Below are 27,968 nucleotides of genomic sequence, written 5' to 3'. Positions count from 1 at the left end.
CCTGTCCCCAGCGCTCCCCCGCAGTGCCATCGCTCTCCAGCCCCGCAGCCCAGCCCGGGCACGCACAGAGCGGTTTTTATGGATGCTGCCGGCCAGGAGCCCACGTGTGCGGGGATTGGCATCCTCAGGGGGCTGAGCTGCGCTGTCAGAGCCGAGGCACGGCCGGGATGGGGAGCGGGAATCCCGCTGAGCCCGGCGGGGCCAGCCCGGTCAGGCGTGCGGGTTAATGCGGCCCCGCTGCTGCTGGGCTGGATCGGGAGCCCTGTGATCGGACAGGATGGAGCTGTGTGCTCCAGAGGGGTCAGGTGTGTCTGAGGCATGAGGGAAGGATGGGGAATCCCAAAGCTGAGGGAGATACCAGCAGCCATGCCCACCTCCAGGTCCCGAGAGAAGGGAGGTGGCAGAGGAGGAACGGTGCCTCTGACAGGGGCTCAGCTACACCCTGATCATCACCGATCGCTTTTTCTCCCTGTTTCCTTTTTTTCTCTCTTTGTGAGTCCCAGCCTGGCCTGAAATGAGCTGATGCCAGCTTTGTCCCAGCCACGTTTCCCCCTCGTGGTGCCCCGGGATGCTGCTGCGCTGAGCTCAGCACGCCCCGGTTCTGCATTTCCCTTCCCTGCTGGGGACAATGCAGGGATTTGGGAGCAGGGTGAGCGAGCCTTTGTCCAGTATTTCCTGACATGGAAATGCACCAAGACATGAGCAACGTTGAAATGAATTTCAGTGATGAGGTGTTTTCATAAGCCAGGGAAGGGAGGGATGATTGTGCATGCCCCCCCTTTCCACAATGTAAATGCCTTAAAACCATGAAGCACTGTCCCCATCTCTGCATGTATGGGAGGCTGTGATGGTCCTTGGCTGGTCCTACAGGAATCCATGGCTTTTGTGGACTAAAACCCACTTAGTGTATTGGCCACAGCTCTCGGTATTATTTAATGTTTGTTTTATTTCCAGCAGATAAGCAGAATGACAACTACTATTCCAGGCTCTGGTGCCCTTGGCAGACAACTAAAAATGCAATTCAGCAGACACAGAAGTCATCAGCCTCTCTTGGGGCTGACAAAGCCAAGTCCCAGGCCGGGATTTGCCCATGTGGACTCTCACAAAGCCAAGCCTTGTGAAGCTGGGCTCTGCCCTGGTGTCTGCAGGCGCTGTGCTGGGAGCAGGAGCAGAGCTCTGTGCTACAGATGGCAGCATTGGGACGTGCAAGGGAGCCCTGAGCAGCGGCAGAGGGGCCCAGGTGCTGCTCAAGGACAGGGACAGGGACAGGACACCCCACTGTCTCTCCTTGGGTTGCTGAAGGATGATGGACATTGGTGTCTCCAATCTGCCGAGCTGCATCTTTCCCCTTCTTATGGCCTGAACCCAATATTGTGTTTTCAGCCCCCAAATCATCCTCCCTGCTTGTTTCTGCTGCCTGCAAGGGACTGCAGGTACAAAGGGCTGCTTTTGAGATGCTCACAGTGGTGGTGGGCAGAACCAAGCAGAATTGCTGTCCTGTGTGTAGGAAAGGAGGGGTCTGCAAGGTAAATAAGTGTGTCCAGTTTATAATAATGATGTTAGTGATATCAGTGGATGGGGGTAAGGCTTGGGCACTGCAGAGCAGGTTGTGTTCAGGAAGGCTCAGCTCCTTCTCAAAGGGTGAGTCTGGGTCACCCCAAATCCAGACAGGCCTCCCAGACCAAATCAGGGGCTATGATTTCCTCTGTGCAAGGCTTCTCCAGCCTTGCTTCTCTGCTGCCTGGCAGTATTTGCACCTCCTCTGCAGCCATTTCATCTTCTTGAGGGAATTCCTAAAACTCCCCTGTGCAAACAGGGGTCAGCCTGTGCTCTGGCCATGCTGCTTTAGGAATGTGTGACCCCAGGGAGGGTTTGGGATGGTGCTTTACTGGCTCTCCCCCATTCCCTTTCCCCCAGATCTGTGGCTCTGCAATAACTTGGGATCTCTCTCCAGCACTGCTGTCTACAATGGACTGGCCATGTCAGTGCTGTGCCAGGGCTGGATGCTCTGAATGCTCCTCCAGGCTTAGTCTGGGAGAGAAAATACCTATAAACCTTTGTGAGTGAAGCCTTGGTGCCACAGACTGTGGTATCTCTCTATTTCTGTGATCTCACACTGCTGTGCTTTATGGAACTGGCCAGGAGAGGGCTGGAGAGTGCAGACAAATCCCCGAGGTAAATTATAACAAAATTCACTCATGGTTCTAACTCTAACTCTCCTCTAAGTCTGGAGGGGTCTGATGCAACACCTGCTGCTGCTCTGACAGGGGTCAGTGCTGCAGCCTGCAGCTCTCATCCCTGCTGTAAGGAGAGCCCAGGCTCTCTGGCAGGAGCCCCTTGCAGCTGCTCAGCCCAAGCATCCCACGGCAGCTCATCAGAGAGCACCGAAGGAAAACATCACACCCTGAAAGGTGGCAAGAGAAACAGGGGAAGCTGACACCCTGGCACACGCTGCTGGGCTCCAGCTGAGCCTCCTGCCCCTCATTTGGGGTCAGCCCTGCTAACGAGGGCGGCCTTGGCGCTGGGAGTGTTTGTCAGACTTTCCATTCTTTGGCCTCCTGTTAGCATGTCCCATCACACTCCCAGTCAGGGGCTGGGGAAGGGAAGGGCATGTTCTCTCCCCCAGCAGCTGTCTGGGTAGCTGCTGGCTATGGAATTCTGCTTTTATTCTTGTGGAAGGTAAGAAAAGGAGCCTGGCTCTGTCCCAGGCAGTGCTGTGAATGCGACTCATTGAAAAGTGAAGTCTCTGCCTCTCATTGCTCTTTCCCCATGCTGGTGGAAAGGGGAAGGTGATCCCACCCCTGCACAGGGCCATGAACCCACACAAGTGCAGCTGAGGCCAAGGCTGGAGCTGCTGCTGTCCCCAGCCCAGCTCCTGCTCCCGCTCAGGACTTCCCTTCTGCGGCTTTGAGGAGCGGGGATGAAAGGCAAGGAGTGCAAACACAAAGCATGCCTGGTTTATTTTATTTATGACTGGCCTCTGCTTAAAAGGAAACCAGCATTATCAGTCCCAGCACTGCCAGGTCAGATGAGTAAATGAAAGAGAAGGGTTTCGTTTATGACTGGGAGCTCGAGTTTGCTCTTATAAGGGCATCCTGGCAGGCACTGCTGCTGCCACTGCTGCTGCTCCTGGCAGGGGTGGCCAGGCCCAGCCAGAAACTGAACCAGGCTCTTCCAGAGGTCAAAGCCCCGAGGTAGAGAGTGGCTGAGATCAGGTTGTACCTACCCCTCCTTCTTTGGCTTGGGGCAGCCACGTGTGCTATGACACACCATCCCTGCAGGCAGCAGATCCCAGTGGATCTGTACCCAATCCTGCTGTGTGTTATCCTGCCAGGCTTGGCGAACCTGACTCTGCTTTCCTGCTCAATTCCCCATGGAGAAAGTGGTAAAACCATGTCAGAATAAGTCCCTTTGCCCTCACCAGTGACTCCAGCTGGAAAGGAGTGCTGGGTTTGGGTCGTGGTTGGTGCTGATCCTGTTGCTCCAGCTCTGTGAGGTGCAGGCAGAAGGTAAACACACCCCCTGCCACAGGCTGCTGTTTGATGCCTGGCGTTTTCAGAGCCAATATTTGATGATCCGTAAATAATTGCCCTGTTGTATATGCAGGGACCTGATTTACCCTGCTCCTTGATGATACCTTCCAAACTCCTCAGGAGACATCTGTCTCCCTGTTCCTGGTGATTTTTGGAGGAGGAGAAGAGCTGGCACTGGGCCCCGCTGTGCTCCTCAGAGTCAGTGTGTGGGTGTACTGCCTGTGCCTTCACAGTGGCTCAGAGCTCCAGCAATGACAGATCCTCAGAGGGAGGGAGGTTGTGTATGAGCTCTCCCTGCTCACTTTTATGTTGAGTCCCTGGCTGCTGAGGAGCAGCATCAGCATTGTCAAATCCCCCTTCATCCCCCTTTGCTAACTCTTGCCAACTCAGAAGTGCTTCCCAGCAGCTTCCCAGGTGAGGTTTGTCTCTGGGAGCCATTCTTCCTCAGTTTGAGCAGCTCTTATTCCATGCTGAATGATTTACTGCCCCAAAGCAGAGGGGGAGGACGATGCACACCACTGGAGGGGCTGCAGCTCGGCCGTGTGCCCTGCTCCTGCTCTCAGCTGCCAGCACAAACAACAGCACCTCCATCTCCTGCTGCTGCTCCCCCTGCAAGCTCCGTGTCAGCCCCTCGACCAGGGAGCCCACGTGGCAGCAGGCCTGGGCACGGCCCGGGCAGGGCACCCTGCACATCCCAAAGCCTCACTCGTGCCCGGGAGCAGCGCGGGGGCTGGAGCCGCAGCCTGAGCCCGCAGGTGGGTCTGGAGAACGCGCAGAGAGAGGAGAGCCTGGAGCTGTGCAAAGAGGGAGGGAGGCAACCTGTGAGGTTTTGGGGATGCTCTGGGGTTCAGGGAGCAGCCACAGGTGTCTCCCGTGTGCTGGAGCCCTTCTGGCTGTTGGCAGTTTCATGAGGACTGTTCGGGTCTGGGGAATTTTGGAATTTGTGTAGCCCTGCTTTTTCACCATTTTCTACTGAGACTTACTCACATAAGGAGTGATAGGTTCTGACATCATAAAAACTTTTCCATGCCCTTGTTTGATATCCTCATCACACCTGAAAACATTTGTCCCAAAGGCTGCGTCCTAGAGAAGGTCCAGTTTGGGGTCAGATGGTGACTGGCACTAAAGGGGGCGGAAAAACTCTAAAAAGAAGAAAACAATGAAACAATCAGCATCACAAACATCTCAGCCTCCTCCAGCCAGTTGCTCAGCCCAGCCCTGAGTGACCTTTCCCAGGCACAGAGAAGTGCAAATACTTACCCAGGAGGAAGCTGTGCCAAGGCCAGAGCCAGCTCAGCCCCTTCCCAGCAGGAGCCAGCCTGGGGAGCTGTGTCCAAGAGCCACCATCCATCAGGGTGGCACAGATGGTGCTGCCTCCAACCAGGATGAGCAGCTTTTACTCCAGGCAGGTCAGTGGTGGTCAGTGCTGGGACACAATAGAAGGCATCATGCTGGGCTCCTGGAGCTGTGATAGAAGCGTGAACCCCACCCCAGGGAGACACCAGGGAGCTTAGAGGGGGCTTGGAGGCATTTGCTGGGGAGGAACTCTGCTAAATGAAAAGGGTTTAGGGACTGAGAGGCTTGCAGCTCTGGGAGCCAGAGCCTGTTCTTCCTCCACCTCTGAGTATTTGACCACTCCTTGCACAACTTCCTTCTCTTGGTCTTGGTGCACTGAAGCACCAGCTCATCATCTGCCCTGCTGCAAGAGAGGGACAGTGACAGCAGCAGAAGGGATGCAGGGTCCACTCCCCATCCCAGGCTCTGGGAGAAGCTGGGATGACACAGGGGTGAGTGCAGGAAGGACATTTTCAGCCTGGCAGGGTGTGGCACACATCCAAAGGTACCAGCAGGACCCCGCACACACCTGCCTCACCCCGTCAGCAAACCCTCGAGCTGGGAGCACTGGTCCCCTCCAAAGGGCTCTGACCTTTGCTGCCGGTGGCTGAGGAGAAGTGCTGGGTGTTGCAGCAACCTACAAGAGGCAGCTGGGGGAGGAGGATGCAGCCTTTTGCTATTTTGGAGAGCAGGGAGGAAGAGGAAGAGCTGCTAACAAAGAGCGAAACTAGAAAAATGACGACGGTGACAAAAAACCTTCTCCCATTTAGGGAACCAAACGCCTTTGTTTCCTGATGTGACCAGGATAGCTCAAAGTGAGAGACACAGCCGAGGCTGAGTGGCAGCTCTCAGGTCCCAGGGTCAGGGTGGGACTGTTGGAGATGGAAAGGACCAGAGGCCCCACCAGCCCCCTGAGCCCCTGCCCTGCCCAGGGGCCAGGAGGTGCCTCTGCCTCTCTCCTTTGCCTTCCTCCCCTCCATCCTCTCCCCCAGCCACTGCCCAGGAGCAGCTGCCTTGCTGTCACACCAGGCAGGAGCCAAGGAGGTGGTAGCCAATGGTACCACATTTTTTGGAGATTTTAGGGATCACAGAAGTGCTGAGGGATGAAGAGGAGGAATCATGGCCTTCCCTATAGCCATGTCTGCTGCTGCCCATCCTGCTGCTGGCTCCTCTGGGGCTGGAAGAGCCACAAGCCCATCTCCCCCTGGTGAGCTCTGCTCCTCTCTGCCTCTTCCTGCAGCGAGACTCATTCACAGACAGTGAAATTGTTCTAGAGACAAACAAACAGCCCCTGCCCCAGGGGGCCTGTGGTCAAGAGCAGGAGATGCCATGTTGCTTGGTTTCTTCTCTATTTTCATTTTGGCTTTTAGACTTGCAGATGGGCTCCAGCCACAAAGTCTGGAGGCAGGTCCAGCTTCCAGCCAACTCCTGGCTTGGGTGGAGGCTGAATCCAGGCTGTTGATTCAGTCCCTCTCTATTTCTGGTGCTGGCTTTATATGCAATTTGATTCTATATAGTTGTGGATAGGAGTGAGTAGAGCGTGAGAATTTCAGCACGGGAGGTGGAGGGATGCTTTGTGAATGAAACATTTGTTCGTGCAAGGATTCAGCAAGAGGAAGGGACACAAACTGGCAGGAAGAGCACAGTGTGGGGGATGGAGGGGTCCAGCAAGGGGTTTAATCCACAGAGGGCTCCACCCAGACCCACCCACACTTTGGCTGCAGTTTTCCTGCTCACAGAGCAGCTCTGGGAATTGGGGTTGAATCCCATCTGCATCTCAGTAGCAGCTCAGGAGAAGTCAAGGCACGCTGAGGAGCTGAGGACAGAGCTGCAGCTCCAGAATGTGCTGCATCCATCTTCCCTGCTCCTGCCATGGCTGGTGGTGTCTCCAACCCCTCAGGCTCAGAGGGAAATGCCATTTGCTGCAGCCAGGGGCAAAACTCCCACTGATGGAAAAGGACAAGGACTGCAGGGGTTTGGCCTTCATCTTCAAGAGAGAACTGTGGTAGCTCTGACCAGCCTCAGCACTTCATCAGTCCTGGTTTGTGCTTGATGTGGATCGTAGCCTGGGGAGATGTTATCCAGCCATGACTCTGCTCCTCACATCCTCCGCTGCTGCTCCTCCTCCTCCTTTAGATCTCTCTGATGGGAGAAATTATCTTGTTTTCTGGAGCTTTTACCAAACTGCAAGGGGTTTTCCAAAACATCTGGAACAGCTCATGGAGCTGGAGTGGAGCGTAACGCTGAGGGTGGAAACAGGGTCATGGAAACAGAGGCACCCTGTTAGATTAATGCTTGGGAGCCACACTGGGGCGGGCTGAGTTCAAATCCTCACCCCACTCACAAAGGAAAACAGCTGGGAAGGACAGTGAGACCCTCCCCACACCACCATGTGCCTCTGGGTCCTGTTGTCCCAAACCCTGGTGTCCCAAACCCTGGTGTCCCAAACCCTGGTCCTAAATTCAGGCTGTGGGAGGAGCTCTAGAGAGAAGCCAGCACTTTGCAAAGGGCAACGAGGCCCCTTGGGTTATTTGGAGGCTGCCAGCTTGGCATCCATCGCTGCTGGAATACTGAGATGGCTTTGAATACAAAGCAACATGTAGTTAATTAAAAGAGGGGTGTAACTGGTGCCAAGCCCAGAAAATGATGAAAATAGACCTCTACTAACATCTGCATTTCTACAGGGCTAGGATTTGGACTGATAAAGAGGATCTTGTCAGTGCCACAGCCTTGGTTGTGTGGTTTGACTTGGCATCAGGCTGTGGTACAAATAGAGCTGGAGTGGAGTCTGCTGCTCAGATAAATTGATAAATTCTAACAATGCAAAGCCACCAGAGCTCACCTGATGGGAGGACAAACAGGGCTGGGAGGTGCAGCTGTCCTGGGGAAGCGTGTGGGGTTCAAAGTGATTGGTTCTTGAGCCTCCCTGGTTTTACCTGCTAAGGGAAAAAATAAAACCCTTCTGGTAACATTTTTAGACAGCTGCTAAAAAATTAACCTGACCACTCAACTTGGTGCAAGCCAGAATTGCCTTTTTTAGTACAACCACAAGGAGATTCTAGGAAAAGGGAAGGTGAGATTTACAGGATGGGACAACCTCTTTCTTGGAAACAAAAATATGTGAAAGCCATGGCAGAACCATGACTTTCAGACTTATTTTAGTGGGACACCCTCTGAAAACGTTTCTGTGGTGCCTCAGGGGTAACCCAGGCTCCCAGGGCCAGTACTCAGATTTGTGATTTCACTGCAGAAACTCTGCCTGTGGTGGGGTGAGGATGGAGGGTGCATTTCCTGTGGCTGTGACAATGGGGTGAGAGCAGGGAGGGCCATGTCCCAGCTCTGGTGTCCCCTTGCCAAGAGGAGGGTGGCACATTGGGAGTGTCCAGGAAAAGCGCCCCAGAAGTGATTCAGGGCCTGGAAATGTTGCTTATGCAGACAGGGTGGAGAAGCTCAGTTTAATTTGTATTATTTTTTGATTTATTTTAGCACTATATATTGAAAAGTTTTGGCTGATGGATGATGATATCCCTAAATATGAGGATTGAGAGGGGAGAGGGTTTCCTGGGCCAACAGGAAAAACAGGATAAGATCAAATGAACGAATACAAAAGGGTATAACTTTGGGCTGGAATAAACACTAAGGTCATCTGAAAAATTCAAATGGAGACTGGAACACCCCATCCCCCTGCACTGACTGCCACGAAATCTTTAACTGCTGCAGAGAATATTTGGGAGTTCAGGGTGAGGGATTCTTGCATGCTGTGGCTGTGCCTCCACCTGCCAGCCCAACGCAGGCTCTGGGTTTGGTTTTAAACACAGATTTAAACCCTGATGGCCTCAGGCTTTCCTATCCAGGCGAGAAAACAAGCTGTGAAAAAAGTAAACATGTCACTGAGGTATTTTCCTTTCAGATGGGTTGATCTTTCCGAGCTCAGAGAAAGGACACAAGGAAGCTGCTGTCAGACATGAGGATACCAGCCTTGACTTCACAAATATGTGAATAATGTTTGCTGAACTTTATGTGTTATTCCAGAAGAAATAAAACAAGTAAAAAAAAATAGGGAAGGGAAAAGGTTTCACTGGACTGTGGCAGATGTGATTCCCTCAGGTAACCTCGCTGCTCAGCCCAGGCTCAGCAGCTGCTGTCACCACTGGCTGCATTTGCCCTGGCATGCCTGGGTGGAATCCTTGTGGGATCCAAAGCTCCTTTTAAAAGGGCTGGTGACCCACGGGGCACCTACCCCATCTCCATCCCACCCCACAGGCACCCATGGACTGCTGCCACAGGGATGGGCTCTGTGCCTTGCTCAGGGCACAGACGGGACATCGTTTGTGCAGGACCTTCCTCGAGTGCCTTTGCTGCTGAGCTCCCTCTGTGTTTTCCTGTGTTTGAACCCCTTACCTGGTATCCTGCCCCCAGAACATGTGCTTGGGAGGGTGAGTTTTATGGGTTGATAAGGTTTTATTGCAGCCAGACTTACTGGTGGATGTCTGAAATAAAGGGATGGGGAGCCTGAGGAGATGGGGTCTAGGCAGCTCCAATTTCCACGAAACTCAGTAGTCTGGACACAGGTTTTAAGTAAAACCAAGGCAGTTTTGAGGCCAGCTCAGGCATACCTGGGAAGGTCCTTGTCAGAGAGCTCCAGGGCAGTGTCAGTTTGTACCTAGGAATTTGGTTTCTTTGAAATATTCATTTCCGTCCCCTGGCAAAGGGAAGCAGCCGCAGGGATGTGGTGTAAGCAGTACCCTGTCCACACCTCAGCCCTATATCACACCTCAGGAACCCCTCCGAAGCCCAGAACATTGAGGGCTCCCCACTGCACCCCACTAGGCCATCCCACCAAGTAGAGGTGCAATATATATATATATTGCACCAATACATACATATATTGCACCCTCTTCTGCCTCAGTTTCTCTCTACTCCTCACATGTCCATCACAATCTTCCCTCCAACATGGGCCAAGCTCTTCTCTTGGCAGCAGCTTGCATTTTTCTCTTCCTTAGCATCAGATTAGAAATAAATTAAGCTGTCCAGTAATGACTTTGCCAGGTGCTGGCTGCTGCTGCACTTCAGCTCTGAGTGTCCTTTGTGTGTGTGTGTGTACAAGCGACCAACAATGATTAAAGAGCCTTTATTGGTCCCATGACTGAGCTGTAATAGGAAAAGCCTGTGTCCTTCCTGCCAGTGGCCAGCACGGGGAGAGCAGCTCTGCAGGAGAGCTCTGCCCCTGCTGCTGTGCACAGCAATGCTGTGGCCACAGGGTTAGGTTAGCACAGGGTTAGAGGGTTTTCTGATCTCTTTTACCCCAGGGAGCACACAGGGAATGTGGCGTCAGACATGGAGATGGTTGTGTGTGGTCTCCTCGAGCTGTTTGTGGTCCCATGTGGCTGCTCCCTGGGTGCTGCAGGGGACTGGGGGCTCTCACCATGCAGTTCCCTTCCACGAGCTGGTGCTTCAGCCTGCCCCTGCTCATGTCCATCCAAGGACACGGGGTGATGTGGAGGCTGCAGTTCTTGGGAAGGGATTTGTTTGCAATGATTTGAACCAATCTTCCCCTAAATCCATGCTGTGACCTGACCTCCAGCACAGAAACCCCCAGAGCACTCCCAGGGATCCTGCTCTTCCTGATTTATCCATCAGTCTAACAGAAGAATTACCTTCTAATAAACTTCAGCTTGCTCTTACCCAACCAAACACACCAGAACCTTTCCAGAATGTCTTTTACTTCTGAGATGGCAGATACCAGGACATTCCCCTGGCTGCAGGCTGAATTGCAGGGCATAAACAAACATTTTCGGGACAGATATTGCCAGCCACTGGCTGTGGCCATGCTGTTGGCATCCCTTGGTCCCAGGGATGTGTCACTGTCCTGGACCCACCACCAGGGACATGAATTAGGGACTTCTGAGACCTGGGATGTGCTGTGGGAGCATCAGGTCACACAAACAAAGCAGCCCAAAGTTACTGCTGCTGTCTCTGCAAGAAGGAGCCAATTATTTCAAGTGTTCTGGGCCAACAGATACAAACTGTGGCCAGACACAGAGCCTGCCCTGTGGATGTAAATCTGTCAGGAGGCCAAGTGATGGGGAAAGGGCTGATTTTCACGTTTTGGTTGAGACCTCTTCCCAGCACAGGGCTTCAAGCTGGTGGCTCATCCCAGCCCCACCACATCTCAGCAGAGCAAATGCTCTGCACTTCTGCCAGGCTGGAGCCAGCCAGGGAAAGCTGCAGGGGGAATTCCAGGGGGCAACTCGAGTATTGCAGTTAAAGAGAGAAAACAGAGCAAGATATTTTCTTTCCTCCCCCATAGCTCCACTCCTGGGGCATCCCTTCAGAAGCTTCATTAACGGCAGAAGGCAAACACAGGGAGTGGGCTGCACTTTCCCCTGGACCTGCCCCCTCTGGATCATGCTGGGCTTGCAGCACTTCCTGCAAATGCCCCCCTGGGCCCATCCCGCCCTCCTGCAGGACCCGGCGCTGCCATCCCTGCCTGCATACAAAGGAGGTTGCATCATAACTGCTTTTTAAACTCCCAGGCTTTTGAAGTCAACGCCAAAGTTTGTTTTTACACCTGATCCGAGCCAAGTCCCTTGTTCTGGTGTTTACGAGAGTCTCTTTGGCTAGCAGGAGCTCAGCTCACCTTTATAACAGTCAGGTTATCTCAGCAATGTTTGTCCAGACTGGAAAGAACCTGGGCTCTTGAAGAACTGAAAACCAAAGGAATTCTGGGCTCTAGAAGGACCAAAAATCAACGTCATGAGAGACACCAAACAACAGCTCTGCTGGAAGACTTCCAGCTCTCTCTCCAGCCGTGGCTGAGATTATCAGAACTCCCTGGAGGGGAAGAGACATATTTTGAGGATAGACATCCTTTAGAGGAAACAGGGAGAACCTCAAAAACACGGCCTTGATGTTCATAGGGCAGGGATGGAGTCAGCTGCACCATCACCCACCCCACATCCATGGTGAAGGAAAAGATGCTCAAACTGGGCAGGGACCCCCAGCATTCCCAGGAGCAGTGGGTTTGAGCAGGGAGTGCCTGTTCCTCCACTTCTGGGCTCATTTTGGAGCAGTGCAACCCCTGTGACAGCTCTGGCCATGGCACAGCAGGGCACTCCCAGGATCCCTGTGTGTCCTCTGCTGAATATTTGCAGGGCAGCAGTTCACAGACACCACCCTGGCTGTCCACAGCATCCCGGTTTTCTCCAAAACCAACCAGCCAGGCTTGGAACACACATCCCGAGCGCAGGGCTGGGGCTGAGCCGGCAGCAGAGGGAAGCACCGCCCGCAGCAGGAGAGCAGGGAGCGGGCTGGGGAACCTCAGCCCAAATTCCTCACCGCGGGCACGGAGCAAAGGAGGCGCTCCGGGCAACATGAAAGCTGAGTGCTTAACGCAGCAGCATCTTCTCCGAGCCGACTTTCCAGTCGCGGCTTGCACGGGCTTCCTTGCGGACATCTGGCAGATGGGCCGGGAGAGGAATGCGATGGGTTGCGCAGATGGGAGGTGCCGCGCTCAGGTTGCAGCCGTGGGGCAGGGAGTCAGTGTTTTGTTTATAAACACGGGCAGGATGACTAAGATAAGAAGGGGATGGTAATTAAATTAAATTAAGGCTCTGGAAGTCGTTAGATGAGCCTGAGAGCATCAGCAGCCACTCGGATTCCTAGTTCTGCAGAACAGGGGCTGACTGTGCTGGAGCATCAGGGGGTGATGGGGGAGCAGGGGGCTCTTTCATCAGCTCAGTGGGAGGAGATGGACACAGTTATATCCAAACAGGGGACACAGAGGGGAGTCAGGTAAAAACGAAACACCAGAGCATCGGGGGAGGAAGGGAAAGTCCACAAAGGTTCTTCCCGTTCCCCTGGGAAAAATGTTCCCAAAGCAGGGATGGGGAACTGAGGCACTGTGGGATGAAGGGACAAGGTTCCCACCGGGATTTTGGTGCAAAGAGGAGAGTTTTGCAGAAGTCAGCTGGGTTGTAAATGCCCCGTTCACATCCAGAGCATCTCTGCAGATGGTTTGAGCCTCTTGGTGAGAAGTGGGAAGCAATCAGGAAAGGCAGCCCTGACCCAAACTGTCTGGGAGGCATTTCTTGGCTGAGGGAGCGCAAAGCCTGTCAACCAGTGACTGGTAAGTTTGGAGAAAGATGAGTTAGGAAGTGTGACAGCAGAGGTGCAGCTTTTGGATGGGTTTCTGTATCCAGCATGGAGGCTGCAGCTCTACCTGTGTCAGCTAAGAGAAAATGATGAGCCAAACAAACCCACCCAGCACTGGGGGCTTGTGGCTTCTCTTCCCAGGGCTGCTGGTTTGCTGGGAGATCCTGTGCCTGTTTATTTTTCTTTGCTGCTTGCAGTGGCCCTGATACACCTCCAAGCCTTAAATGCTTTCCCTGCTGCCCACATGGGGTGAATTGGTCCTGGGAGCTTTCCTACCTCTCTGGGAAGAGGGAATGGGCTGGGAAGGACTGGATGCTGCAAGGCAGGCAGGGTGGGGGGCTGGGGCAGCTCGGGAGAAGGATGTTTCATGGACATCTGTGACCCAGAGACCAACGTCTGCTGCTGTCCCAGCTTGGGAACCTGGCCCCAGACTACATGATGCAGAGACATGTGCTTTTTAGCTCAAGAGGTCTTTCAGCCCGCTCTCCTGGTGCCAGCCCTTTGCAAAGGGCTGTTGGGAATCATGGAGGAAATACCAACAGTCCTTGCAGCATTAATCACAGCCAAGATGATGAATGCTAATAAAAGCGCTGGATCCTTGGAGAGGGGGAGAGACCCTTTTCCCACCAGGTGTTTGCAGGGTGCTGGCTGATCAAAGCTGGGCTGAGGGAAAGGTTCTCTCTCATGCAGGTGTCAAGGGGAGAGCAGGTAACTTATTGGTGGCTGCATGTTTCTAATTGGTGAAGTAAGGACCCATGGCAGCCCTCAGAGCACCCTGCTGCCACCCTCCTAACACATTCCTTCATCTCAGCCCGAGGAAACCATCAGCTCAGTCCCTGTCAGGAGCTGCAGGAAGGTGACAGCTTGGTGTGATGCTGATGGACAGGGAGGCAGCACCCTGGTGAAGAGGCTGGAGCAGCCAGAAGGGTGGGAAACAGCTTTTGGGGATGAGGCTGTTCCTGCAGCCCCACCAGTGTGGGCAGGTACATCCCACGGTGGGGGCAATGCACTGCCACATGGATTCACTGGTTTGTGCTGACAAATCCTCTCCTCTTTGCCCAAGAGCCCCCACAAGGCCTTTTCCTCCCCTCAGGGCTGTGGGGAGGGGGCTGGTGGCTGGAAGGGACAGGAGCTCACGGGCTCAGGCCAGCATTGCTGCTGTGCTCTGTGACAGCCCCCGTCTGCCCAGGCTGCTCGTGGCCCAGCTGCGCCAGGGCTCAGGGCTGAATCCAGCTCCTGGCACAGCTGAGGGTGCAGTGCGAGCTCAGCCTGCCCTGAGGAGCAGGGACTGGTCCCTGACACCCCTTCCTGGTCAGTGGGACACCCCACAGGAGGTTTCACCCACACAGTTCTGTCCCGCTGTGCTTCCTGGGCTCCCCATGCAGCTCCCCAGGGGAGAAGCTGATTTCCCAACCATTGTCTGGGGCTTTGGGGACAGCATGTGCCAGCTTTGGTCCTGCTGATCTCCCCAATTAGTCTCCCATCTCCTTTTCTGCTCTTCAAAGCACTGAGCATCATTAATCTGTTTGGGGGATTAATGCCAGGCTGAGCTGGGGAGGCAGGTCCCTGGCCCTCTCACACACACAGCCCTGCAATCTAATAGTTTTTGCTACCCCTGTCACAGCTGTTAAAGCTACAAAAGCCCTGAGTAATGTGATCTCCCAGGGCCCTTGTCCACAGAGGCCCAGGCACCCTGGACCCTTTTGAAGGCAGGATGTGGCTGAGCATGACCAAGTTTGTCCCAGCCATGGCCTTGTGCTCTCCTTCCCGACCATCCAGGCAGGAGTTAACTGTGCATGAAGAATTGGATCAGCCTGTGGGACAGCCAGCCCAGTCCCCCCTTCTACCCTCCCAGCTCCCATCACCACAGAGTGTCTCAAGTTCAGGGCTGAGTGGCCCAAGAGCCAGAAGAGTGTGCTGCAGGCACTGATGGGCACAGAAGGGTTTAATCCAAATTTAGGACACTAAGTTTGGCATAGATTGCAGACCTTTTCCCATGATTGTTTTCTCAGGAGTCAATGAGTTGGACATTCTGCAGGAGAGGTCTGACATAGCCACTGGCATGTGCCATGGAAAATGGACCAGATTGCTTGGGGATACAAAATGCATCTCTGTGCATCACTTGCCAGGACCCAGGGACTTCTCCAGGCCCTTAAAAGAAATGGGCAATGACCACACAAGGCACAGGAGGGTGCTGGTTGCTCTGGGGGCTGTGGGAGCCTTGCTCCAGGTCTGAATGTCCTTTTCCCTTACCCCATGGCAAGGGTCAGAGAGGAGTGCTGGCCCTCAGTGCCCTCCCTGGTGCCCAGGGCTGGGGTGCTGTGCTGGCCCTCAGTGCCCTCCCTGGTGCCCAGGGCTGGGTGCTGTGCTGGCTCTCAGTGCCCTCCCTGGTGCCCAGGGCTGGGGTGCTGTGCCCCACCAGGAGGGAGCCCAGCTGTTGTTGGAAGCACTCTCTGCTGGAGACACTCCAGCCTGGATTTCAAAGCAGCTGCCGCCTCTTGCCTTGGATCTGAGGTGGCTCGGTGGGATTGGGCAGCTTTGTAATTTGAAACAATGGGGTTAGGGGGGGACTGTGCAGCCAGCAGCCCCAGCCATAGAAGGAAAGAGGATCCCACTGTGTGTGCACAGCCCTGCATTCCCCATCCTCCCCCAGCCCCAGCATCATCCAGTGGCCCCCAAAGCAGAGGCCAGAGGACACTGAGATGGGCATCAGGCACAGCTGGGTCCTGTCCCTCCTCATGCTGTTACAGACGGGGTTTGGGTTTCTCTCCCTCTTGTTTTCTACACAGTGCTGAAACTCTACGCCAGGGTGGGAGATGCTCGGGGGAATTTGCCACAGCAGATGGTGGGGAAAAGAGAAAAGGGCAGAGCACTCTGCCTGTGGGCACGGGAACACAACACCCCAGGAGGGAGTGTGCAGTGAACAGCCAAAGGTGGCCAGCCTGCAATGAAAGCTTTTAATGCCCAGGGCTCTCCTGCCTTCCCTACCCTCACACACCTGCAGGCCAGGAACAATCCTGCTCCCGACGCCTTCCTCCTTTCTTTCTTTTTCTTGCTTTTGCTCTCTTCTCCCTCTAAAACAAAGATGTTTCTCCAGATGCACTGGTCCCCATCCAACAGATCCCTTTGTCTTGTCGCTTTGAATTATATTTTCTTTGTCTGCATTCGCCATCCTCCCAGGCTGAGCTCTGGATGTCTCATTAGGAGGGAGATTCTGGCCAGCGGTGCCAAAACTCCTCGCAACGCTGACGCAGAGGGATCCTTACTGGAGGGAAGATGCTAAAAGCTAAATCTCAGCCAAGGGAAGACTGCAGGATGAAGTCAGAGTGCAGAGATGCCCGAAGGGAATTAGGAAACTTCGGGATGATTTGAGGATTATAAAAGGGATGAAGAAAAATTACAGCAGCAGAGCCAGAAGACTTCTCACCCCAAGCACAGAATTTCTCATCCCAAATGAGGCACATTGGCACATTTGTGGGGCCACATGAAATTCCTGTGGATGTTGTCCCCAGGGAGAGGCACAAGGGCAGTGCTGGGTGATGACAGCTCCTGCTGCCCCCTGCTCCAGGGCAGGGCCCTGAATCAACATCCCTGGGTGGGATGCCCTGAGCTGCCAGGCAGGCGGGTCCTGCTGAGCAGCCCAGCTCTGTGGTGACTTTACTCCAGACCTCAAAGGGCATCTGGGTGCTCAAACCCAGACTCATTCCTGCCAACTGGCTCGATCTGGAGTAGAAAATGTAATGAGCTCTCCCCACAGGCCTGCCCTCACTTAACTTTGCAAGAGGAAATTTTCTCCCGAGCTCCAGGGATTGCAGGACATTTTTGATGTGAGGGAGATATGGAAAGCAAACCTGACCTTTTCAACCAGAGAAAGGCTGTTTCCCCACAAGTCTGTGTCGCAAAAAAATGTTGGGTTTTATTTTCCTCCCAACGCTGCACTGAAAACAAACATCCAAACCTCAAACTTTGCTACAAAGCACAATTGTCTCTCAAAACCAGCTCTCAGCCATTTCTATCCGGCCCTGCCTCCCTGTGCTGCTCCTGCCTCTCTGCAGGCTCGGGGAGAGTGGTGGGATGAGCCTGGGAAGTTATTCTGTTCCCACCAAACACCTTGGCTAGCGTGGAGTCCTTTTATTGCCGGGATGTCACTCACCCTGTGCTTGTTTAACACACACTCCAGCTGCCTCTGTTCATGCTACTGCTCTGAGAACCAGGGCTGAGCTCTTCCCAAGTTCACAGGAAGATGGGCTCATCTGGGGACCTGGGATGTAAATCCCCTTGAACACTGCATATATCTGCATCTGCATCTGATTTTATCTCCCCTCTCACACTGCAAGATTCCAGCCCTGTCATGTTGGGAAAAGAAATGCATCCCTCGCAGGTTGAGTTTGGGATTCTTTTTCTGCTGTTGGTGACTGGTTTATTTTTATTGATTGTTAGGGTCCCATAATGACCAAACAAGGACTTGTTTCCATCAAACATCGTGGCTGCTGCTCAACCACCACGTGGCCCCCAGACCAGCATCATCTGGAGTGGCACCACCTCCTCAGGCAGCCATGGTGTGGCACAGGCATGGAGCAAGCCCTTCCTCAGCCGCTGTGACTGTTTTCCCACTTTGGGACATAACAGAAGATCCTTTCAACAACATTTCCTTTGAAAAATAATCCATCTAGCTCTGTTTTTGGAAAGTGCTCCATGCTCTGCACAGGAAGAAGTTAATTACTGTCCGGGGGGTGAGGGCGTGTGTTCTCGAATGTTTTAAATGTTTAATTTTCTTGAAAGAAAAACCATCTCTGATCTCTGTTGGATCCTCTCCCTGTTTACACAGAGGGTTTCTATTAGCAGGGCCAATGGTACATCCCTGACTGCCACGTCCGTGTCCTTTTCTTCTTCCCTCCAAACAGGAACCCCTCCCAAGGGGGGGTGTGCCCCACCTCTCTGAGCACCTCTCTCCAGGGAGCAGGGAGGGCCCAAGCTCTCCTGGCAGTGTCTGCTCCAAGGACTGCTCCATCCAGACCCTGAGCTCTGGTGGAATGATCTCTAACTGATGCAACTCTTCCTTTCCTGCCCATTTTCCAGGAAGGTGTGGGAAAAGTGAGGTGGGTGACCCCCACCTCACAGCCCCTTCCAGGAAGGAGAGTCAAAATGTCACTGAGACCTTTGCTGGTGGATTCAAGCCAACCTCTGCTCACACCACCTGGGGATGGGCCATGATGATGAGGCATCCACAGCTATTTCAGATGAGGTTTTCAGGCAGAGCGTGTCCCACAGTCATCCCTGTGTCCCCATCATGGAATAGTGTTTACAGCAGGGACATCAGGAGCTTTGCCAAGTCCCAACCTTCTCTAATGGCTTTTGGGCTCTCTCCTACATCCCCTTTGCACCATGGATGGGCACAGGCTCCCAGGCCCACCCAGATGACCCCAGTTGTTGGTCCCCAGCTTGTTGAGGTCCTTTGTGGGGTGCTGAGCTGGTGTGGAGGTGCTGGGGAGATGGGCTCTGTGGTGGGACAGCCCTGAATGCCTGGCCATGGACACCCAGAGCGGGCCCTTCCCATGGAGAACTGATTTCCTTTTGTTATTGCTGCTTATCTCAGCCCTGCTGGTGCCTCCAGTGCATTGGCAGGGGTGCTGATTTAATGTTAATGAGAGGATTATGAGAATGACCATCAGTGTGGTAATACCCATTTGATTTTTAGTTTATCACAGTAAGGAAGAGGTGACTAAGAGGAAGGGCTGGGGACAGCGGTCAGGGTGACCTAAGTGTGCTTGCTGTGACATTTACAGGCTGTGCTGGAGATTGAGGTGGGCAAACCTTGTGGGGCCTCTGGATTGTAGAGGTTGTTGTATGAAAAGTTCAGGGCTGGGGCTGTCACCTTCTGGAAAGATCCACCACATGACCCATTGTGTGGGGTGGATGGTGTTCTCAGGGTCTGATCCACTTCCAGAACCTCTAGGTTAGTGTTAAATGAGTGGGGTACCATCCAGAGCAGATGGACAGGGCTTGCTCTTTGTGCATGTGTGTGGACATGGAGGGCATTAGTTGTGGGGCTGCTGAGAAGTGAAGAAGGAGTTTGGCACCTGATTGTGGGGCAGGGGGAGCACTGGGCAGTTTGAGGTGAACAAGTGGGACCCTGAAGCCTCTGCATCTGGGTTTCATAACTCCATCTCCTGGGATGACTTCAAACCTCTGCCAGCCTTGATTTTCAGCTGTCAAGTTCCTGTGGAGCCCCTCTCCCAGAACAACTGGTACCTCACACCCGTGGCTTGTGTCCTCAAAAGTGTCCTGCAGCAAGCAAAGCCACAGCACCCTTTCTGCAGCAGCTCTGTGAGCTGAGGAACAGGCTCAAATTGCTCCTCTCAGCTGCCCTTCCACAATGTCATCCATTTTGGGATCCAAACATCCACCTGTGTTCAGGATAAACCGAGCTCAGTCTGCAGCAAGCAAACCAGGCTGGTGCACAGACTGCATCTGTGTCCCACCACCGGAGTGTGGATGGCAAAGAGAGCAGCAATGCTCATGGGAGAAATGGGAGATGGAGAGGACAGGAGGAAGAGGAGGCAGGGCAGAAGGCTGTGCTGGGAAGGCTGTGGGGGCCGCGTGTGCATCCGGCCAAGCCCACGTGCTGCTCTTCACACTGAGAACTGCTGTGGTAGGAGGAAGGGCTGCCTGGGGAGCACTCAGCCTGGCCTCTGCAGGGTCAGGGCTCCTCACAGCTTTATTTTGGCCGTGGGGGCGGCAGCGATGCTTTGCGGCGAGCCGTTGGGTGGCTGGCGGGGCTGGGGGAGCACCAGAATGACTTTATTTTGGAAATATGTCCCTGTGGAGCACTCAATGTCCCTTGGCTATCCCAGCCCAGAGCCGGTGGAGCCGCTGGGACCTGCTCCACTCACAATTGTACTCTCCCCATCCCTTATGGCTCTGCTGGGAAAAGAGCTGGCGAGGAAGTGAGCCAAGCCCGCGCACGCTCGTGTTCCCTTTGGCACGCCTGAGCCAAAGGCTGGCTTCTTTCTTCCTTTCTTTTTCCTTTCTTTAGTCTTTCTTTCTTCCCCAGGTGCGTTTTTCAGGCTGATTGTGCAGCAGAGAGGATGAGAACGTGGTGGGGCTTTGGCCAGGATTGTGGAGCAGGGGAAGCAGCGTGGTGGTGCTTGGCAGCGCCGCGTCTGCTGTCGGGCCAGCCGGGTGCCAGGCAGGAAAGGGCGTCCCCAGCCCTGCTTGGAAAGGAAAGGGATGGGGACAGAAAGGCAGAGTGGCGCCCAGGGAGGGGTCACACCAGGTGGGAGAGTGCCCAGCTCCCCCCAGGAGGTTGTGCGCTTCAGCCCCACCGTGGGCTGGAGAGCGGGGCTGGGGGACAACGCGCTGTTGAACCTGGCCCAGAATAAACAACCTTCTGCTGCTGGAGAAAACAGCTGGCCTGTTTTCCAGCCTGACCGGGAAATGGTGGAGCCTTTTTCCTCTGGCCCTGTTCCAGCAGGGAGTTGCAGCAGCATTAACCCACTCTGGTGGATGGGAGTGAGGAGCTTGTCCCAGGATTGGCGCTGGCTCCCCAGGGATGGGATGGGGCTTCTCCCATTTGGTTTTTGCTTTGGCACTGCCACATTTCATGCTCTTACCCTGTTGACCATGGGTCTCCTTGGATGCTGTTGAATAGGAACCCTCTGCCTAGAGTCCTCCTGCTCTCTGGAGGTGCTGGAGACCTGCTGGAAGAATGAAGGGAGCTGGAGATGGGTCTGGATGCTCTCACTCTGCTTCCCACACAACAGGGGTGAGCTGGTAATGCAAACCATGGGGTGGAAGGAGAGCAAAGAGCAACCCACACTTTCATGAGGGGCTTATCTTTAAAGAAGACACCCAAAGAGCCACCAATAGAATTATTGTAGCCAAAACCATGGATTTCCCTTCCCTAGAGTGTGCGGCAGCCCCATGAAGTCGCTGTGTGTCTGCACTCTGGAGCCGGGCTGAGCTTAGCACAGACACGTGAGTGAATTGGCTGCAGACCCCCTGGAGTCAGCCATAGGATGCCTCCCCACGGGAGGACCAACTTAGCATAAATATTTAATAGCTTCAGTAAATATTTAACTTCTCTGACATGAGTGAGCATGGAAAAAACAGACCCTGGCGGGCAACCTCGCAAAGCCCCTGGGTGAGAGGCTTCAGAGTGCTCTTCCCAACTCTGAGCCCATTGTATGGGCTCCTAGGCAGGACCTGGCTTTCATTAGATGTATGTGCAGAGCCTAACATGGGGAGGCTGTGATCTGGAACCAGACCATTATAAAAATAGCATGCCCTTTGCACGAGCCGAGAAACACCCGCTCCCAATTAAACGGGAACGTCATCCCTCTGAGGCTCAGAGAGGCACTCAGCTGGCTCGTGCTCGGCATTGTGATCATCTCTTTGGGCATTTCCAGCTTGAGAGAGCATTTCTGGGAGGACAGGTTTTTTAAAGGGTGGGCACAAGTTGTGCAGAAGAGGAAATTCTGCTCTTGTTTGCTCTTGAGGCTGCTCAATACAGCCAACAATCACAGAGGGATTGTTGCCCTCTCCAGCTGTGGATGGCACACGTTGATTGTGGTCAATGCAAAATGCCACCCCTCTGCTGAGGGATTAGGAATGCCTGGAGCAGGAGCAGCCCTGCACACCCTTCCTCCAGACCCATGCAAGCCAACCTTCTCCTCTAACACTCTGAACTTCAAAATTTGCTTTTCGTCATCATTTCCTCTCTTTTTTAGTTGAAACACCACTGGCTGAGAGGATGTCCCACATGTGCAAGATGCTAGAAAGCCCTTGTCCTGTGTATCCAGCTGCCTCAGTACAGTGGTCTGGGATTTCAGGAGCTGGCAAGTGGTCACAGAGCTCTGTCACAGCCTGTTTTATTTTGAAGAGCCAGTTTTGCACAGCGAGACCTAGAAACTCTGCCATCTGGTCGGATGTTTCTGCGCTAATATTAGTGCAGCTAAATATTTGCATGTGGGCCTCTTTTAGCACTGGGTGTCCCAGAGGGATATGGGCCACGTTTCTGGGGTTTTTAATAGAAAGCAAGAGAGGCCATGAAGTCAAAGGAAGAAAAGGTGTCAGAAAACACCAGGTCAATGGAATGGGGCACTCCAGCTTCGAGAAGAGTCCTCCAAAGGCTCTGTGTGACCAGTTCCAAGTGATGCTAAGGGACTGGTGTGGTGCCACGTGGGTCTGGGCTTGGGTGATGCTCTGTCTTGTGTAAGGGAGGAAGCCTGGCAGGTCAGCAAAGCTAAAACCACTCAGACTCATCCTTCCTGAGACACATCACCCGATACTGGCTCTCTGAACTGTGGTTTCCTGATGCAGCTGTTTGATAAATATTTATCTCTGCTCTATTGCAAAGCAATTAGGACAGCCTCAGAAGTGGGTTTACTCAAGAGGCACCACAAAAATAAGACAATTTGGATAATGAATGTATCTGTTTATTTTCCATTCATAAGGGCTCTCCTGAAAGCTCCTGTGGAAACAGGCATTTCCCAAAGCTCTGTGTGTCTCTGTGGTGCTGCACAAAAGTTAAAATTCACACCTCTGCTGTCGCTGACCTCATACTGGTTTCACCCCAGTGTCCACACACTGAAGCTGCCAGCTTGCAACAGTAAAAGAGAGAGCTGGACAAGCTTTAATCAGGGCACTGTCTGCAATTTGGGAGGCTCCAGTGTCCACGTGTGCATCTCCCTGTGCAGGTTGTTGGGGAGCACTGTAGGTGAACACCCACTAACAGCAATTAAACTGTGAGGGCTTGGGTTTTGCTGCAGAAAAAAAATATATTGCTGTCCCAGAAACAGGTCTGGAGTCTTATATGAGCTACTTGGTCGTGGGGAGAGCAGTGGAGGGATGCAGTCTCCAAATCAAGCAGTGAGCTCACGGGAGATGGATTTCAGTTTCCTTCTTTAAACTCATTTTAATATTCCTACTTTCAGTTTTGCCCAGGACAGAGAAGGAGCTGGGACCACTCCCAGCCTGCAAATCCCTCCAATGCAGGGTGGACACAGGCAGGTTGCACTGACTGCTGTGGGGTCACATCAGGGCCCGGTTTCCTGCTCATACCTACCAGGAGCCTGATCTCATTCCAGTCCCAGGCCAGTGCCAGCAGGGTTGCTCCAGGACATTCCTCAAGCCCTGCTGTCAAACACGGCTGCATCTCACCCATTCCCGAGGGCCAGCTGTATTGTCCCATCCCTGGAGGAGGTGTGGAGAGACCAAGGGGTTTGCACATCCCTCGTGGAGGGACTGCAGGGTTTGCACAAGCTTTGTGGAGGAATCAAGGGTGCTGGTGGCAGAAACAGGAGCTGGTTTATGGACTTGTAACACAAACCAAGCGAATCCTCCACGTGTCAGGCCAGAAGATTAACTGGGGCCCAAGACTGGGAGGGTGGCAAAGGGACAGAAGAGGTTCCTTTGTTGGATTTGGGAAGAGGCAGCCACTGCACTCTCCTTTGTGCATTTGCCGCCTCTCGCTTTGCTTTTTTCCCTTCTCCCTTCAACAGGTTGCTCGGCACAAGCCTCCCTGGCATTCAGGGCCATCCCACACCCCCTCCCATGGCCCACCACCATCTGCTCACCACAGCCCCTCACAGTCCAGCCCCGAGCCCTCGTCCACAGTGGCTCCACAGCCCTTTGTGCCTTTTTATCCCCTCGGTCATAACTCCTCCACCACTTGCCCCTCGCTCCCTCCTTCCTGCCCGTAAAGGCGAGAGGTGGGAAGGGAAAGGTTTCCCCAGCTCTGTGCAGAAATGTTCGAGTGTGTCAAAAGACAAAGCCTGTCCCCTTTGCAACCCACCAGCTGCTGCTGCCACAAAAGCAGCGAGAGGAGGGGGGCCAGGAGCGTGGGGGGCACTTTGTGACCCGAAAGGAAAAACCTTGAGAAAAGAACAGAATAAATATCCCCTCCTTCCGCCCCTTCTTAACAAGAGGGGACAGAATTAAACACTTTTGTTAAGTGAGGGGCTGTTCCCCACACCAGTTAACACGGCTCCTGCGCCCTGTCCTGGTGTCGGACTTTAACTCACTCTGTGTCGTGTCCTTCTCTTCACGGGCAGAAAATTCAATTAGTCTCGAGCAAATGCCTTCCTAAAGGACACAGAAGATGAAAATAAAGAGGAGAAATCTGCTTTCATCCTGTACAGAAGGAGGCTCTGGGGGGAAAATACAGATTAGGGAGATAAAGAGGCAGGTTTAGGGCTTTCAAAAGAAGATTTTCTTTTCTTTTCTTTTCTTTTCTTTTCTTTTCTTTTCTTTTCTCTCTTCTCTTCTCTTCTCTTCTCTTCTCTTCTCTTCTCTTCTCTTCTCTTCTCTTCTCTTCTCTTCTCTTCCTTTTTTTCCTTCCTTTATTTTCTTTCTCTTTTGGTTTGCTTTCTTTGTCTTTCTTTTTTAATTCCTCACCTATCCTCTCTCCATCTCTTGCTCTTTTTCTCCTGCAGCCATCTGATGACCAAAGCCTGATCCCACACACTCCAGTGCTGAATCAATCCAAACCCTTGTGTAAGCAGAGCTGTGTTTGTCTTGCTGTGAGTAAGGCTCCAAACCAGCCCTGGGTCTTTGCCTGTCTACACAGCTCCTCCATCCAGGTACAACCCTACCCCACTGCCAGGAAAAGCCAAGGATTGATGCAGGGAACCCGTCCCTGCTGGGCCAGCCATGTTACAAACCAACAGCCTTGGGGATTTCTGTAGGATCCCTGGCAATCAGTGGCCACTGGAAACCAAGGGGAGCAATTCCAGTGGTTCTGCATCAAGGACCAGCTCCCTGTGTGCTCAGAGCTGGGGTGCTGCTGGCTGGGCAGGGTGCCAGGGGGGCACGGAAGGGCTGGAGCCTCCCCCACGGGGCACTCGGGGTTTATCGCGTTTCCCGGCGCTCGCGCTTCCTGCTCTTGATTGCAGATGCTGCTGCCTAATCACAGCTTCCTCCCCTGCCTCTCAGGGCTCCCAGGGCAGGTTGGCATCATCCCACCCTTCGTGTTCACCTCCCACCACTGGTTTTCCCCATGTTGTTCACCTCCTCCTCCTTTTCCAAGAAGTTCCTGTTCGTGTGCTGCTCTGGTCCTCGGCTGCCAATGCTCTGGAGCAAGGGCTGGTGCCTGATATTGCTGCGTGCCAGAGATAAGAGCTAATCTCTGTTTTATGGTCATGAATAAAACTTGCAGATCAGAGTCTCTGTGCGGAAATCAGGACCATACAAACCCTCACGGGAGGAGGGAGGGGGCTGGCAGCACATCCCGTGTACTGAGCTGTTGTTTTTGTGTGAGCCTGCCCCTACAATGCACCAGGCTTGGCTGGCAGGGAGGTACAGCTCTGCAAGCACTGGGCAAGAGGGGCCAAAAACATTGGTGGGGCAGAAGACTTTAGTTTTTGACTCATGAGAGGCTGGGCATGGGGAGTTCACCCTTGAGCCTCTCCTAAACACAGCCTGCTGGAAGGTACAAGGGGGGAGAGGAAAAGAGAGGCAGATGAGAACCTGATTTTGTGCTGCACTAGCTCACAACAGTCCTGCTGCAACATCTTTAGGCATTGATTTTGTCTCTCAATGTCAAGCTTTGGGAGGGAAAGGGATTCTACAAACAATGTAGGAATTGTGTGGAAGGGAGAAAAGTTGGTTGTCCTTTCCAGCTGCTGCCATCTCTTTATGTGCACCCAACATCTGGGGTTCTAGCTTCCATCCTTCCCCCCAGTGGCTCTCCTGCAAGCTTCCTGCCACACAAGCAATGGATATGCTTGACTCTTCCTGCTGGCATGGGCTTCACTGCCCAGAGCACAGAGGATGGATGATGGACTGGGCTGTTTTCAGGTTGCTTTTGGAGATGAATATGTAGCTGTGGCCTCCCAACATTTGCCAGTCAGCAGGAGGATGAACCAAATATCTGAAATACCAGAGGACAAGACCATGTGGGATGGAGTGAGGAGATGATGGAGTCTCCAAGAAAAAGGGTGGAAGAAGAAAAGGTAGGAAAAGAGACAAGACTGTAGAATCAGAGGGAGAAAAATCAGTTTGGGTCAGGGGTTTGTGTCTTGGTTTTTCCCTATATGCAGGCTTCCCCCAGGTTATCTTGCTCTGGCTGAAACCTGAAGGAGGGCTGGTGAAGGAGCTCTTCAAAACCAGTAAGGCAGTGGCTGAGTGCTGGTTAATGAGTTACTCATAGCCCCGAGCTCCTGTGAGCTGCTTTGATCTCCGAGCCAAAGGAAAGGATGGATCATTCTTCAGCAGCTTCCTCTGCAACATCTGGGCTCTGCAAGAGCCAGCTCTGGATCTCTGGGAGCAGCACAGCCACCACAGCCCCCCTGGCATGGGGTGCTCCCACTGTCCAGCACTGCTGGAACCTGAGCACAGACTTGGTGCCGCCAACAGCTGCAATTCTGGGCCTGACTCAAGTTTTGGATCTCTCCAACATGGACAGCCCATTGTGCTCCAGCCCCTGCTGATGTCTCTGTGCACTACCCATGGCTTAAATAGTTTAAAGAGAATGGTGGCAGACACTACCTCATGCCAAGTCCCTCATGGTATCCATTAAGCCATCATGACCTCCTCGACCATTGCCCTGGACTCTTGCAGTCCTGAGGTTCTTTATTCCCTCACTTTAAATAACATTTTTACCCTGCTCTGCCTCCCATAAACAGGGCTACCAGGCTCCACACTCCTGGGAGAAATTCCCACTCCTGTTCCCTTCATGGTCTGATGAGACAAAGTAGAAAAAATGGTCAGAGGGGAGAAGAAAGCATCTGGTTTTGGAATGAATAGAAGCTGCTGGTCAGGCTGCCACTGAACAGACAAAGGCTTTCCAGCATGTAGCTGCTTGTCTATGCAGGGAAATTAATTGGAACAGCTTTTCCAAATTAGCTGCATCTGATGATGATAAAAATAATAAAAACAAATAGTGGATTAAGTTAAATTAGGAAAAAGCAGCTTTATTCTGGAATAGGCGTGTCCACATTCCAGCATATTTTATTCCACAATAGCAGCTTTGCTGTGCTGCTCTGTGCAGACAAGCCCCGACACCGGCCCTCTGCAGGCTCCTGCTCCTCCTCTGCAGGGCAATCCTGCCTGCTTGCTCTCCCCTCCTGCTGCCAGAGCCTCCTCCAGGCTTTCTCCTTCAGGCTGCTATTTTTCCAGCACTTCTCTCAATCCTCCAAGAACCTGGTGCAGCGTGCCTTGTGGATTTTGTTGTTTCTCATCCCGGTGAAATCTGTCCCCAGCCCTCCCCAAACGTGTGTGTGACCCTGCTGCCCCTGATTTCTGCAGCAACCTCCTGTCCAAATTTGGGTTTATCCCCACTTTGAAAATTCACTCCATTCCTTTGCTTATCATCCAGACCTTTCTTCCCTGAAAGCTGGCTCCTGGGTTGCACAGGCCGCTTGTCTGCCTTCAGCTTAGCTCCTAAGTGACTTCTGCACACACACACACAAATCCCAGATTTATTTTGGATTGGGAAAGATGAGAATTTGGCACACACAACCAAACTGTGACCTCTCTGACCATGCTGCGTTTGCAAAGCCTGGTTGCTGGATCTCATTTCATTGCAGCCAAATCCATGGGCTCAGTCTCCAGTAGGGTGAGCAGGAGTGACTCCACTGACCATACAGAGCTACAGCATCTTACATCAGATTAGCATCTTGCCCTTTCTATTAGAAGAAAGACATAATTTTAATTATCTTGACATGTTTATCACTGTGAGCCTGGGCCCGTTATCTCCACGGGTTCATTCTCAAATGTGCAGAGCTGCAAGGACACGATTGTCTTTTGGTAAAATCCCCTTTGAGGTATTTCTGCAGCTGCACTTTGTGTCAAAGGATAAAAAATGTGCAGGGTGACTTTCCTCACATTGTTGGGCAGGAGTAGCTGCTGTTTGCTGCGAGCCATTGCCTACACAATGGGGCTTCAGCTATTACAGTTAATTTATGGGCCTGCCTGTGTTTACCCTCAAACCGTCTTGCAGGGAGG

At 53.1% G+C, this 27,968-nt stretch overlaps 1 protein-coding gene across 1 annotated transcript in view; it reads right to left on the bottom strand.

The window, feature by feature from the left end:
- Positions 1–20,647, bottom strand: part of GRIFIN (galectin-related inter-fiber protein) — a 25,002-nt gene extending 4,355 nt beyond the window's left edge. The window contains exon 1 of the mRNA XM_031056561.1: positions 20,636–20,647. Coding sequence (XP_030912421.1) covers positions 20,636–20,647 — 12 coding nt within the window. The remainder of the gene's footprint in view (positions 1–20,635) is intronic.
- Between the last annotated feature and the right edge of the window lie 7,321 nt (positions 20,648–27,968).

Source organism: Geospiza fortis, unplaced genomic scaffold, assembly GCF_000277835.1.
Source record: "Geospiza fortis unplaced genomic scaffold, GeoFor_1.0 scaffold237, whole genome shotgun sequence".
Lineage (NCBI taxonomy): Eukaryota > Metazoa > Chordata > Aves > Passeriformes > Thraupidae > Geospiza > Geospiza fortis.
The sequence above is the reverse complement of the archived record's forward strand: the minus strand, read 5'-3'. Positions and strand labels throughout refer to the sequence as shown.